This window comes from Elephas maximus, chromosome X (assembly GCF_024166365.1).
Source record: "Elephas maximus indicus isolate mEleMax1 chromosome X, mEleMax1 primary haplotype, whole genome shotgun sequence".
Lineage (NCBI taxonomy): Eukaryota > Metazoa > Chordata > Mammalia > Proboscidea > Elephantidae > Elephas > Elephas maximus.
In genome coordinates this window covers 54,068,077-54,083,243 of record NC_064846.1, presented here as the reverse complement: position 1 = coordinate 54,083,243, position 15,167 = coordinate 54,068,077, and the positions used below count along the sequence as shown (strand labels likewise).

Here is a 15,167-nt window from a genome sequence, read left to right as displayed (position 1 = left end):
GATGACTGGGGGACTAGCCCCTGAGTATGAATACATAGCATGGATTTGGAATGACTTTCATCAGCTTGACACTATATGACTTTATGCAGCAGTGCTCGGCGACTGAATTAGGGGCTCTCATTCTGAGGTGACGGTTAGGTCCATCTGAGAGAGGAGGGGGCTGCAGAGGGATATATACAGGGAACATATGCTTTTCTTCATTTTGACATTTAAATGGCTATTTACCAAAGTGCTGTGAAAAGTCCTTAGTCTGTATATTCTTGCTGAAAAGCCTTGTGGATAAACGTTCTTGGCTTTACTTTTTTTGTTTTTAAACTTTGGACAGCAAGTCTAGTTATAGAGTTAAACACCATTTTATTGGAATTATTTCTCCACGTTTTTCTTTTAAGATTTTGGAGAAAGTCTCCTTTGAGTGTAGTTTTATGGTTATAGCTAAGATTTTACTGTTTGGTGGCTTTCTCTTCACAGAAGTAAGGGCTTCGTAAATTTGAATAGCTTAGTGCTGATCACACGATGGACGTTAATTACAAGGTTGAGACTGACAATAATAAAAAAGAATCATACTTAAATTTTTATTAGGAAAGCTCATTATAGAAAATTGTGGGCATGTAAAAAACCAGTGAAGACACAAATAACCACCCATGATCCCTTTGCCCAAAGATAACAACTGTTAATATTTTGATGTTGCCCTTTTTGGTGTTCTATACACAATTCGTGACCAGCTCATTTGCAGTTACATTGTGTTATACTTAGTCTGAAAATATGATTTTTAATGCTTACGAAACACAGACTGACTCAGACGTGTCATTTAATTCCCCATGTTTTGGGGGGCATTTGTTTCCCCTTTTTGGCTATTTTAAATAATATTGTGATGGACATGTTTGTACACACATCTTTTTTCCAAATTTCTAGTGGGGAAGGGGATAGGTTCCTAGAAGAGGAATTACTACGTCCAAAGGAATGAACCTTTTTAAAGCTCTTGATATAGATACACAGCCAAATTGCTTTCCAGAAAGGTTATGCTAATTTATACTCCCACCAGCCGTGACTTAAAGCAATTCCTACTGTGCTTTCCTCCACATTACCTTAAAAAAGTACTAAAAATAATCTTTGCAAATCAGAAGGTACAGAAGTAAGAAACATCTTTAATAGTAAAAAATACCGTTTTTCTGTTTGAGGGGATTTGTTTCAGCCATGAGCACAATTTCCTTGCCTCTGTTAATTAAAAGACAAACAAAAACAACATTAACCCCCCCCCCCAAAAAAAAAACAAAAAAGGCTTCTGAGAATATCCAGAATCCCGGTATGTAGTTGTGAGTCTGGAAAGCTGAGGAACATACTGATTTTGCCTTAAGGTCAGAGCACAAAACCAAGGAATTTGGAAGGAAACACATTTCTACAGAAATTTTGCAAGCTGAAAAGAAATTCCCATTGAAAACAATTACCTATCTAACAGTTTTTCCTAGCAACTAACACAGTACTTGGGACATAGAAGATACTGGCTAAATGTTTGTCGAATGGATGAATGAATAAAGGTAAAAAAGGCACATGCATTTTGAAGACAAAAGAGAAAAAATAGTTTGTTCAGGACTCAATGGAGATACAGTCAACTATCTCAAGGACAGAACGTGTGATTGCCATTCACAGCTTTTGTGTTGCTGTATTGCAAGACCTAGGCAATTTGGTTAATTATGCTAGGTTTGTTGGTTTTTTAAAATGAGGACGCCGGCTACCCGGTAAGCATGTGATAAAAACTAAGTAATCTTACAAGGTATTCTAGGATCCTTGGATAAAAAGTTTTTTTTTTTTTGCCTATTTATAAAATTTCTATTGATACGTGCTTTTGTATTTACCGAACTATAATAGTTTTTCTGTGTGTGTCCGTGTGTGTGTGTGTGTCAAGGCTTTTCCTTTCTGAAGGAAAGGTAGCTCAAAGTAAAAAGTTCCATAAAATTTTTCAGACTGCCCAAATACTGTAAATCAAGAACCTGAATTGAGACTAGTCACACAAAATAAGATGGGCAAGTTAAAAAATGCGATACATGCATCGGGAAAAACTGGATTTAAATGAAGGATAAGAAACAATCGAATAATAGGCAAATAAGAAGCTTTTCTTCAGGAAGTCATTATATTTCAGTAGCTTATTAATATCGGAAATACTGAATCATTAGCTTAAGGGTTAATTCCCTATGCTGCTGCCAATGCAGTGATGATTATCTAGTTAATAGTGTAAAACTAGTGGAAATTTACAGAGGAAAATATTAATAGATTTCAAGACAAAAAAAAACCTTCAACAAATACTATAAAGGGTTATTATCCTTAATGCATACAGAACTCTCACAAAATCAGTAAGGAAAACGTTAACACATAGAAAAGCCCCAGAGCAAAATGGCTAATAAATATTTTTTAATATAATTTTATGGCTGATAAAAATTTTTAATTTTGATCAAAAGGAAAGTTTTATTTGGCATACGTTCAAAAAGGCAAAGGTGGGAAGTGGACAAGTACGCTGCCAGAGCTAATGTCTGCCCAAATCCAAGGAAATATTACAGAACAAAGGTGGGAAAACGGACAAGCCTGCTGCCACAGCCATGTCTGTCTGAGTTCCAGAAAAGTTACAGAATCATCAGTATGTGTTAACATTACAGATGGGCAAAACCTTTTCACAGATTGGCTAGAAATTGATCAGACGTTTTGTTTTGAACTGCCTTTCTTAACAATCATTGGTACAAGTTTCAGTAAATGACAGTCAGGAGGGTCTTCATTGGTCCAAGAAATTTTTTATTCCCTAAATGATAATAGACAAAGATAAAAGTGGAAAGTCTTTTGTGTTCTGTTTGATTGGCTTTATGTGAAAAGTTCCCTAAAAGATATTTTTCTTTCCTAAAAGATAATTTCCAAGATTGTCCCCTCTATTGTCTTTATCTCAGGGCCCAGTCGATGTGTCCTTGTGAGTCCTTGTGGGCCCAGCTCCAGCTGAGTCACATTCTCTATGCTTAACGGCAGGGAATAATGATTCTAAATCAGCTCTTTAAAGAAAGAAATGTTGATATAAAAACGTTTCTCTCCAGATAGGTAAAAGTTAAAAAGAAAAATCCCCATACTGTTAAGGGTGTGGTGCAATGAGCACTTTTAAATTCTGCTCTGGGGAGTGTAAATTGGTTTGCAGCCTTTCAAAAAGGTATTTGACTAGCTTTGCAACGTTGGTCTTGCAAAATTCTACCATGCTGGTGGTGTTTTTATCACGAAGGCCATGTTTCCCAACCACCTATTCTTCTTCGTGATTCTTCTTTGTTTCCAGCTTTTGCATTCCAATCTCCAGTAATTATCAGTGCATCTTGATTGCATGTTTGAGCAATTTCAGACTGCAGAAGTTGGTAAAAACCTTCTGTGTGTTTATCTTTGGCCTTAGTGGTTGGTGCGTAAATTCGAATAATAGTCATATTAACTGGTCTTCCTTTTAGGCATATGGATATTATCACTGTCAACATTGTACTTCAGGATAGATCTTGAAATGTTCTTTTTGACAGTGAATGTGACATGTTATCAGGAGGGACCAGCCCCTGGAGGACATGATGCTTGGCAAGGTAGAGGTTCAGCGAAAAAGAGGAAGACCCTTAATGAGGTAGATTGACACAGTGGCTGCAACAATGGGCTCAAACATAGCAACAATTGTGAGGGTGGTGCAGGACCGGGCACTGTTTTGTGCTGTTTTATATATGGTTTCTATGAGTCAGAACCGACTCTACAGCATCTAACAACGTTTGATTAGATGTGCCAAGAAACTCAGAAGTGTTAATAATCTTTGACCCAGTACCTTCACGTTCAGGCAATCTATCCTGAGAGAATATACATTTGGACAAATAATTATAAACAAGAAGGCTCATCTCAGTATTATTTGTAATAGCGAACAAAACATTGGAAATGACCTAAACATTCTTGCAGGAATAAAGTTAAATAAATTATGAAACATTCAATAAATGAAATAATAAATATATAGTCATTCACATGTTTCAAGTAATATACTTGGGGCAATGTTCAGCCTGTAATGTTAAGTGAAAACAAAAGCAGAAAACTAAAATACATATGTGTGCGGAATGATTGCTAATTCTGTGCATAAATATATATGCATGTAGGAAAAAAAGTACTAAAATACTAAGAATTGATTATTGCTGGGTAATGAAATTATTGATCATTTTAATTTCATTCACTCTTACTCTAAAATCTTTTCAATGAGTCTGTATAACTTTAATATAAGTTATTTAAATACAAGAAACACTGTTTGAACTTCTGTGTACTTTGTTGGTGGTTTTCTCTACCCGGCAATGACCTCCCTCTTCCTTTTAATTTAATAATCGTATATTGAGCACTTTTATGTGTTTCACTGTGCTAAATGCTCTGCGTGTATTCCTGTGTAATCCTCACAATAACCCAGTGTTAAAGACGAGGACCCAGGCTTGGAGACGTTGTGACTTGCTGAAGATCAAACAGCTAAGGAGTGACAGAGCAGGAATTTGAACTCAGTCTGTCTCCAGAGCTTACTCATAACCACCATGTTGTATTTTTTTTTAATGGATGAAGGTTTTGCTTTATTCCTTGTTTAGATGTCTTTTTCTTTATTTGAATTTTTATCATAAAAAGTTTCAGGTAGGTACAAGAATAGAGAGAAGAGCGTAGTGAACTCATGTACCCATCACCCAGCTTCAACACTTACTCACATATGGCAACATGCTTCATGTTTGCTTCTACCCATTCCCCAGCCCCCTTATTATTTTGAGGCAAATCCCAAATGTATTTCATTCATAAATATTTTAGTATATGTTCTTAAAAGATAGGCTCTTTTAGAAAATGATCACAATATCATTGTCATACTTAAAATATAGCCATATTTCCCATTAATGACTTAAAATTGTGTACATCCTATAGTTCCTGTTGTGATTTCTTTTGTGTTGTGTTTTTGAAGGTGGAACTTGACTTCTTGTGGAACAAGCGTTGCCAGCTCAGAATGCAGTGAGGAGCTGTTTTCATCAGTTTCTGTTGGAGATCAAGACGATTGCTATTCCCTGTTAGATGATCAAGACTTCACTTCTTTTGATTTATTCCCTGAAGGGAGTGTCTGCAGCGATGTCTCCTCATCTATTAGCACTTATTGGGACTGGTCAGATAGTGAGTTTGAATGGCAGGTAGATATTTTTTTCTCTTTATTGGCATCATTGATAAATACATAGAAGTATGCATTTGTGTTTTGATGTTTTCACCTCTCCCTGAAAGTAGATTTCTGTAGAGTTTATCTAGTCCTGGTGATTTTCTGCCAACACGTTTGATGGCAAAGAGTTAGATGGATTATGTATCCTTTATTTTTGTTAATGTACCTTTTAGGCTTCTGATGCTGCAGGTGTCCTTTTGTAGATTTTCATGTAATTTAATACTTGTATAATGTTATCATTATTATATATCATCAGTGCCTTTCTATGCCTGAATCTAAGCAAATTTACTCTTCCTACATTATAATAAATAGCCTTTGTGTCCTCATAGGCACAATATCCTCCTATCAGGGTCACATCATATGTCTTAAGATCAGAAACCATTATTACCATAAATACATACTTTTTTATTCTGTTATCAGAAATGCAGTATAATTTTTCATTATGTATTCTCTTTGTATGAGGAAGTGTTTTTTGTCAGTGGTTTTCCTTCTCGTGGTACTTTTAACCATGTGAAATGGCTTTATGGCAAATTGAAAGCACTGCTTTATAATGACTAATCTTTGAAAAAATGTAGATTGTGTTGTTGCAACATGCATTTTCTGGTTGTGAAAGACAATAGCATTTTGAAGCTTTTCTAGCATACAGCAATGTTTTCTTCAACAGACACATGAATGCCTACTATGTTCAAAAGCCATCTAGATAGTCTAAGTTGTATTCCAAAAGAGGAATCAAATTTGATTTTATTTCAAACATTTTCTTATTATAAAAAACCAAAAACACAGAAGTCTCCCAGTTCCACCTTGCTGAGGTTACCACTATTAAGAGCTTATGCAGATACAGGTATGTTTGCATATCATTAAAAACACAAACAGAAGGGATTGTACTTCAGTCTGTTCAGACCGTTCCTTTTTTCAGTTAATATATATCATTCTTTTTGATAGCTGCCTCATAATTTATTTAATCATTTCCCTAATGATATTTAGATTGGTCTCAGTTTGTTGTACTGAAAGTTAAGAGAAGTTTTTAAAGAGGAAAAAATAATCTACAACCCCTCTGTTTTTATGTTTTATATTATTTCAAATGTGTTTATGTTATATGAGTCTAGAACATGATTCAGATAAAAATTTTAAAAAATGTTTAACTTTTTTAGATAAAATTTACGTATCATAAAATTCACTATTTTAATCCTCTTAAAGTGTACAATTGAATGACCATTATTAATTATTATATCCACAGTGGTATGTAACCATCACCACTATCTAATTCCAGAACATTCGTATCACCTCAAAAAAGAAAAAAAAAAAAACTTATTAACAGTTTGTCCCAATTTCCCCCTACCGGTATAGCCTAGCAAACACTGAAACTGCTGTCTTTATGGATTTGCCTGTTCTAGATATTTCATATAAATGGACTCATACGATTTGTGACCTTTTGTGTCTGGCTTCTTTCACTTACCATAATGTTTTCAAGATTCAGCCATGTTGTAGCATTCAGTACTTCATTCCTTTTTATGGCTAAATAATACTCTAGTACCATGTACCACATTTCACTTACCCATTCATCGGTTGATGGACACTTGAGTTGTTCCTGTATTTTTGCCATTATGAATAATGCTGCTGTGAATATTCACATAAAAGTTTTTGTGTGGATGTAGTTTTCATTTCTATTAAGTTTACATCGAGGAGTGGAATTGCTGGGTCATACAGTAATGCTGAAAAACCAGTTGCTGTAGACTCGATTCCGACTCATGGTGACCCCATGTGTGAATCCCTGGGTGGTATAAACAGTTAATGTGTTGGCAGCTAACCAAAGGGTTAGAGGTTTGAGTCCAACCTCAGAAGAAAGGCCTGGTGATCTACTTCTGAAAAATCAACCACTGAAAACCTTGTGGAACACGGTTCTCTACTCTGACACACTTGAGTTTGCCATAAGTCACAGTTGACTCAAAGGCAACTGGTTTTTATGGTAATTCTATTTTTAACTTTTTGAAGAACTGCCAAACTTTTCAAAGGGGCCACGCCATTTTACATTCCCACCAGCAGTGTATGAGGGTTCCAGTTTCTCTACATCCTCAACAACACTTGTCATTATCTGTCTTTTTCATTATAATCATCCTATTGGGTATAAAATGATATCTCATTGTGGTTTTGAACTGCATTTCCTTAATGACTAATGATGTTGAGTATCTTTTCATGTACTTGTTGGCCATTTGTTTATCTTCTTTGGAGAAACGTTAATTCAAATCCTTTGCCCATTTTTAATTGGGTTATTTGTGTTTTTATTGTTGAGGTAGAAGAGTTTATAACATATTCTGGACACTAAACCCTTATCAGATAAATGATTTGCAAATATTTTCTCCCATTCTGTGAGTTGTCTTTTTCACTTTCTTGATAGTGTCCTTTGACACACAGAAGTTTTTTAATTTTGATGAAGCCCAATTTATCTATTTTTCTTTGACTGCTTGTGCTTTGAGTGTCATATCTAAAAAACCGTTACCTAATCCAGACTCATGAAGATTTATGCCTATGTTTTCTTCCGCGGGAGCCCTGGTGGCACAGTGGTTAAGAGCTTGGTTGCTAACCAAAAGGTCGGCAGTTTGAATCCACCTTGAAAACCCTGTGGGGCAGTTCTGCTCTGTCCTATAGAGTTGCTGTGAGTCGGAATTGACATGACAGCAATGTGTTTGGTTTGGGTTGGTTTCATCTAAGAGTTTATAGTTTCAGCTCTTACATTTAGGTCTTTGATCCATTTTGACTTATTTTTGTTCATTGCGTGGGCTAGGGGTCCAACTTCATTCTTTGCCTGTGGATATCCAGTGGCCCCAGCACCATTTGTTGAAGAAATTCTTTCCTTATTGAACGGTCTTGGGTACCCTTGTCAAAAATCAGATAAGCACAGATGTATGGGCTTATATCTGGACTCCGAATTCTATTCCATTAGTCTGTATTTCTATCCTATGTCAGTACCACCTGTTTTGCTTAATGTAGCTTTGTAGTAAGTTTTGAAATTGGGAAGTGTGAGACCTTCCACTTTGTTCTTTATCAGGGTTGGTTTGGCTATTCAGGATCCCTTGCAGTTCCATATGAACTTTATGATTAGTTTGTCTGTTTCTGCAAATTAGGCATTTGGAGTTTGGATGGGAATTGTCTTGAATCTTCATATCACTTTGGGTGGTATTGTCATCTTAAGAATATTAAGTTTCCCAGTTCATTAAACACAGGATGTCTTTCCATTTATTTGGATTTTCTTTAATTTCTTTCTGCAATGACAATGTTTTGTAGTTTTCTGTGTACAAATCTTTCACATCCCTGGTTAAATTTATTCCTTGGTATTTTATTCTTTGAGATGCTAATATAAATGGAATTTTTTTTTAATTTCCTTTTCAGATTGTTCATCGCTGGTGTATAGAAAAATAACAGCTGATTTTTCGTGTGTTGATCTTGTGCCCTTCAGCTTTGCTGAATTCATTTATTAGCTCCAGTAGCTTTCTTGTAGATTCTGTGAGGTTTTCTATATATAGGATCATGTCATCTATGAATAGAAATAGTTTAGTCTCTTCCTTTCTGATTTGGATGCCTTTTATTTATTTTTCTTGCCTAATTGCTCTGGCTAAAACTAGCAGTGGTGAGAGCAGGCATCCTTGTCTTGTTCCTGATCTCAGTGTGAAAGCTTTCAGTCTTTCACCATTTAGTGTGATGTTAGCTGTGGGGTTTGTAATAAGTTTTTCTCATTTAATATATAAACCTTTTCGTCATCTTCATAATAATTTTTTTAATGGCTGCATAATATTCCTGCTACTAGATGTACCAGAACTTGTGAAACCATTCCCCTATTTACATATGTTTCAGATTTTTTTTTTTATTGTATATAGTACAGCAATGAGGGTCTCTTTTTATTCTTCAGCTTTTTTTTTTTCCTAAAGAGGTCACTTTATATTTAAAATCAGACTATAAGGATTCTTAGTAGAGCATAATAATCACATGGAGCCCTGGTAATTCTAAAAATATTTTTATACATATTTCAAGTGATTTATCTGGAGCGCCCATCATCCATAATGTTGCAAGGTGAAAGCGTTTTTTTTAATCGCTCTGTTTTTCACCCATTTCATGAGTAGTTAGAGTGAAAAACTACCTCCAACCACTTACTGTTAATGTACATGAGTGACTACAACATAACAACAAAAATCGAGCCTGCTGTAGTAATGTGTTTTCCCACTTCTGAAATTGAAATATGGGTACTCTGTTACCATGGATATTTGCTAGTTAAATATGCTGAAAGGTTTAAAATGCTCTCTCTTGTCATTGAGGGACCTCACAATGATGAGCAATAAATTATCCAAGAGGATAATTACTAATTATATGTTAGAATTAATATAGACTAAAAATTGTTTACTGTAGTTGGAAGATTCTTATTACCTCTGTTGTGATAAAACTGCATCTGTTTAAATCTTTTTTTAAAAAACTGGTGTTTCAGTTACTACAAAAGTAAATATAAATGATTCATAGATTCTGTGGGAAGAGAAACATTACTTATAAGGTTGGGTTTTAACTTTAGAATGAAGTAGCATCTTAGTTTTTGTTTTGCTGATAGTATTCTGTACCTGTCGTCCTTTTATTATTAAGGTATATTTGATTAGTCTTAGAGCTTAAGAAATTATTTCTATTGTTGAGCAAGAAAGCGTAGAAAATTTAAAGAGTAATTCAGCTGTCACACTTGAAACCTAGAGGTGCAATCTGAAATTATACATCAGCTGTTATAGAAATGAGCTTACTCGTAAAATTCTGCTGCATCCTGCAGAAAATATGGCAGAGGTTTGATTTAATTCCCCCTACTTGTCACAATTACTGATGATAATATAAACATGCTAAATAGTGTTGTCCTAAAAATGTGGGATAGGAATTATTAAGCATTTTTATTCTGAAATTTATTGTCAGTTATAAAATAGATAATGGCTGGCCTGACAAATATACAGGAGCCAATATAATTAATTCTGCTCTACATCTATTGCTCTAATCTCATATCTTCAATCGACTACTTGACCTTTCCACTTGGATGACCTTATTATCTAATGCCAAGCTATCATCTGCTGCTGAGTTGCTGGTCAGCAATGTGGTTTCCAATTACAGTGTTACCATGGGGAGAAATAGGCACTGCTTTATGACATGTTTTAGGGTAGTGAAAATAATGATTGGCTGTTCAAAGGACGCTTGTGCATGTTTCTCCCGTTATCACCACAAGCTCTGTTGCAAATATCGTTCTCTCAATCCACACTACCTCCATGACAAGACTGCATGACATAGTTGAGAGCACTGGGCTTGTGTCCTACTCTGAATTCTGCCTGGATGTCATTTCCCTTATTTGTAAAATAAGATCTGTAACATTGCTTCGGTTTTCTTGCTGTGTGGGTGGGTTGTATGACTGAAATGCCACCAGTTTTCTTCTGATCTCGGTGTGTCTGATTATCATTACCCTTACCCATTCAGTTATCAAGCAGCTTTGTAAATTTTATTAGAAAAATTTCACATCCACTCCTCTTTTTCTTTCCATCTTTCCTTATCTTAACCAGGTGTCATTCAGTAGATTCTGACTCATGGTGACCTCACGTGTGTCAGAGTAGAACTGTGCTCCACAGGATTTTCAGTGGCTGATTTTTTGGAAGTAGATTGCCAGGCCTTTCTTCCAAGGTGCTTCTGGGCAGGCTCAAACCCCCAACCTTTTGGTTAGCAGCTGAGTGCATTAACCCTTTGCACCATTTAGAGACTCCTTTGTTTATCTTACTCCAGGCCTAGATTACAAGAGCTTCCTGTCTAATTCCAATCTTTCCACACTCTATCTTGCCCCTATACTGCTTTTTAACTAGTCTTCACTCACGATCAATTTCATCAAGTTACTACTTCTACTTAGAAAACGTTATCGGCCTATTTCTGCAAACCATATAATAGCTTCTGGTTCTTTTTGTGAGCTTGCAAACCCCTGGCACAGATTTTCTATTTTAATCATATTAGTCTCCTTAAACTTACCCCCCTTTTTTAATGTGTATGATTTTATTAAATTATTCTCCTTACCTAAATGCCTTTTTCCTTTTTCCCCTTTTGCCATTCTGAAAGACTGCTTTGTGGAACAACCCAGTCACCGCAGCCACATGTGGGATTGTTTGAGAATTTATGCTTCCTCTTTTTTAGGGTCAAAAAGCACTGCAAGAGATGGAAAAAGAAAAATACATCAATTTATTGAGTGTCACCTACGTGCCAGGCATGTTATCTCATTTAAAGCTGTCAGTAATCCTTTGAGATGATGGCATTAGCCACATTTTACTGGAGACACTTAACATTCAAAGAAGCCAGTTAACCAGCACAAGATCACGCAGCTACTGAGCCAGGGAGCTGGGATTGGAACTCTGTCAGGGCTCTTTTTACTTCTGTGTGAAAAAGTGGGCAAAGAACCATTGCCCTTTTTACAACCCTATCCCCACAAACAAACAGAATTCAAGGCACAAATTTAAGTGCTTAGCGTATTTGTATAGCTTGGCGACTGACAGGTACTCTACTAAAGACTTAGATGAAAATTTTTCTTTAAGTTTTGCAAGTATAGGTATTTTGTGAGTTCCTTTATTTCATTTATCAAAGGAGCTTGAAGTAGAGGAGACCTTTCATCTATTAAGGGATATTTCATCTTGTTTTAGGGACTTCAGAGAAATCTTTAAGCCAGTAATGTTGTGGTTTGAAGGCTTTCAAAGGGAAAATAGCATTTTCTTTTTTGTCATTAAAGCCTGAAAAAGAGATGGCTTTCACGTGTGCATTCAGCAAAACTCCTTTAAAAGCACCAACTAGGTAATGTTAGGAATAAATGCAAACTGGTTGCCGTTGAGTCAATTCCGACTCATAGCGACCCTATAGGACAAGAGTAGAACTGCCCTACAGGGTTTCCAAGGCTGTAAATCTTTAAGAAAGCAGACTGTCGCATCTTTCTCCCACAGAACAGCTGGAGTTTTCGAACTGCTGACCTTTCAGTTAATGGCCAAGATCTTTAACCACTTCGCCACCAGGGCTCCTATGTTAAAAGGGATACAAAAAACCCAAAACCAAACCTGTTGCCATCGAGTCGATTCCAACTCATAGTGATCCTACAGGACAGAGTAGAACTGCCCCCCACAGAGTTTCCAAGGAGTAGCTGGTGGATTCAAACTGCCGACCATTTTGGTTAGCAGCTGAGCTCTTAACCACAGTGCCACCAGGGCTAAAGGGTAAACAATTCAAGCAGTGTTAGTTAATGGCATTTTAAAGGAAGTTGTACAAATTGTTGGAAGTCACTTATGCACTTGGATTTATCAATGACTGTCAAAATGAAAATGTGACCTTTAAGAGTAGTAGCTACGTATGGAGGTGTAGAAAGGTTTTCTTTCTAACTTAGTTTCACTCAAAATGTCATGGTTCACCTTGCATAGTGATCAGTCCCATTGTCGTGGCTTCACTTCGCACTTGAGTTTGATTGACTCCCCATTCTGCCTGCCTGCAGTCCCTTGTAGCTCTCTGCTTTAGCCCTGTAGCTTCAGCCTGTTGCTAGATATTTCCATCGAAGACCTGCTATCTCAAACCTAGCATTCGTTATGTGCTATGTTGTATAATTGAATATTTGTGGTATTGTATTGCCTTCCCAAGTGGAGTATAAACGTCTGTGTCAGGGCCACGACTTATAGTCCTTTATATCCTCTGTACCATTTATAATGCCGGGTGTACACTAGGAGTCCAAATACATGTGATTCCAATAGTCTTCATGCCTAACGTAGCTCTTCTGTTTTGGTAACTTCAAAAATCTGGTAATCGTCCAGAGTTCAGATATAATTACAGAATCGGAAAAACCAAAAGACAACAACAACAAAAAGGCGCTGTTTTGTACCTTGTAAAAATGAAACCAGTCTCTTTGAAAATTGTTACATAGTCCTTGTAAAAGAAAATAATTCATCTTTTTGTTGAATGACTTAAAAACATTTATTTAAAATTAAATCTACTCTAATTGGTAATACGTATTGGTTTTTAATAGGCAATGTAAAATTAGAACATGTTGTTATCCATTTCATTTTAAACTGATTTGATTTCCTGTTAAGGTTTCTTGTATTTCTCCTTTGTTTACACTTTATCTCTTATTTTTTTCTAACTTTTAATTTATAATACTTTTGGTCTGTAAAGTGTTTTGCTTTATATTAACGGCATCTTTAAACTTTTAAAAAACACTAGTATGTTTTCAGTGAAGGTTTATATAGTAGTTTAGGTTCTCATTGAACAATTTCTACACAGATTGTTCAGTGATATTTGCATTCCTCACAATGTGTGAACATTCTCATTTCCATTCTGGTTGTTCCCTTTCCATTGATCTAGTTTCCCTGCGCCCTTATCTTCTCTTCTTTGCTTTAGAGTAATTTTTGACCTTTTGGTATCATATTGATGAATTTTCAAAGGAGCACAGTACTCACAGGTGATATTCTCTATTTTGTGAGCTAGTCTGTTATTTTAGCTAAAAGGTGACTATTTTAATTGTCTTGCACTTGTTGATACAGACTTGAGGACAAAGATCATGACTTAGTTAGCTTTATATTGGCAGTATGGAGCCTAGTATCTGGCAATACACTGGTTAGTGCAGATCTCTGAGATCTCCTGTGATATAGATCAGGGCTCCTAATTCACAAATTAAAAACTTTGATGATTGACTCTTAAGTTAGCATAGTTAACAAGTCTTGAATATGATTTTATGCTTTTGGAAAATATCTTTAATTGAATGAGTGAATACATACAAAGGGTATACTGATGTTGCTCCTTTGAAATAGGCATGGATAAGACTTAATGGCTTCTTAGTCTGTATTTGCCATTAGTCTGATGTTAAAGTAGCTTTTAATCAATGTGAAATATACTGTGGTATTTAAAATGTATTTTTTAAAAAATTTTGCCTTCCCTACTCATCCCCACCACCTTATTTTTACAAAGTTACCAGGCAGTGACATTGCCAGTGGGAGTGATGTGCTTTCTGATGTCATACCCAGTATTCCAAGTTCACCTTGCCTGCTTCCAAAAAAGAAAAACAAACACCGGAATTTAGATGAACTTCCTTGGAGTGCAATGACAAATGATGAGCAGGTAGAGACCTTGTCATTCTTAATTAAAAACCTATGTGTGGAGAATAGGTGATGCTCACTTTATTGCCCATTTAAAGCCATTGGGTAAATGTGAATTGCTTAGTAAATCTGAATTTGAACTTTAACTAAATGTTTTGCAGTGAACAAATACAATATTAAATGCTTCTGATAAGTAAACACATAAATGACATACTAAAGGATCAGAGATTTTAGCATTGATTTTGTTTCTTGTAATTTTTCATCACATAGGTGGAATATATTGAGTATCTGAGTCGTAAAGTCAGTACTGAGATGGGTCTTCGGGAGCAACTTGATATTATTAAAATCATTGATCCTTCTGCTCAAATCTCCCCTACAGACAGTGAGTTTATTATTGAACTTAACTGTCTCACAGATGAAAAACTGAAGCAGGTATGTAAAGAAAAACAACAGATTGTACAGCTATTGAAAATACTATCTTATAAAATGTAGAATTGAATAATAATATGTAAATACATAGATAATTAAGATAGAATTTACCACTGTGAAATGTATTGTTAGAAAAAAAATAATGGTACTATTACAGAACACATTGTGGTTTTAAAAGGTTCTATGTACATCACACCTGGCAGGACTTGTCATCAGGGGTCAGTGTGGATCTAGATAGAACCTGTTCTTCAATTGTATAGTCTTTGAAACTGAATTTTATCATTTTAGGGTGTGGACAGGCTAGGGTATAGATTTATTCTAACTCAGCTTACAAGAGACTGATTGATAGAATCAAGATACTGGTTAATGAGAGGTATACTTTGGTTTAGCTATACTAACATCTGAGCAGAGGAACTTGAATAGCC

The 15,167-nt window shown here is 35.6% G+C and overlaps 1 protein-coding gene across 1 annotated transcript in view; it reads left to right on the top strand.

The window, feature by feature from the left end:
• The window catches only part of FAM199X (family with sequence similarity 199, X-linked), a 30,449-nt gene that overhangs the window by 6,242 nt on the left and 9,040 nt on the right, over nucleotides 1–15,167 (top strand). Inside the window, exons 2-4 of the mRNA XM_049871630.1 lie at nucleotides 4,964–5,183; nucleotides 14,186–14,335; nucleotides 14,584–14,745. Of these exons, the coding sequence (XP_049727587.1) occupies nucleotides 4,964–5,183; nucleotides 14,186–14,335; nucleotides 14,584–14,745 (532 nt within the window). The remainder of the gene's footprint in view (nucleotides 1–4,963; nucleotides 5,184–14,185; nucleotides 14,336–14,583; nucleotides 14,746–15,167) is intronic.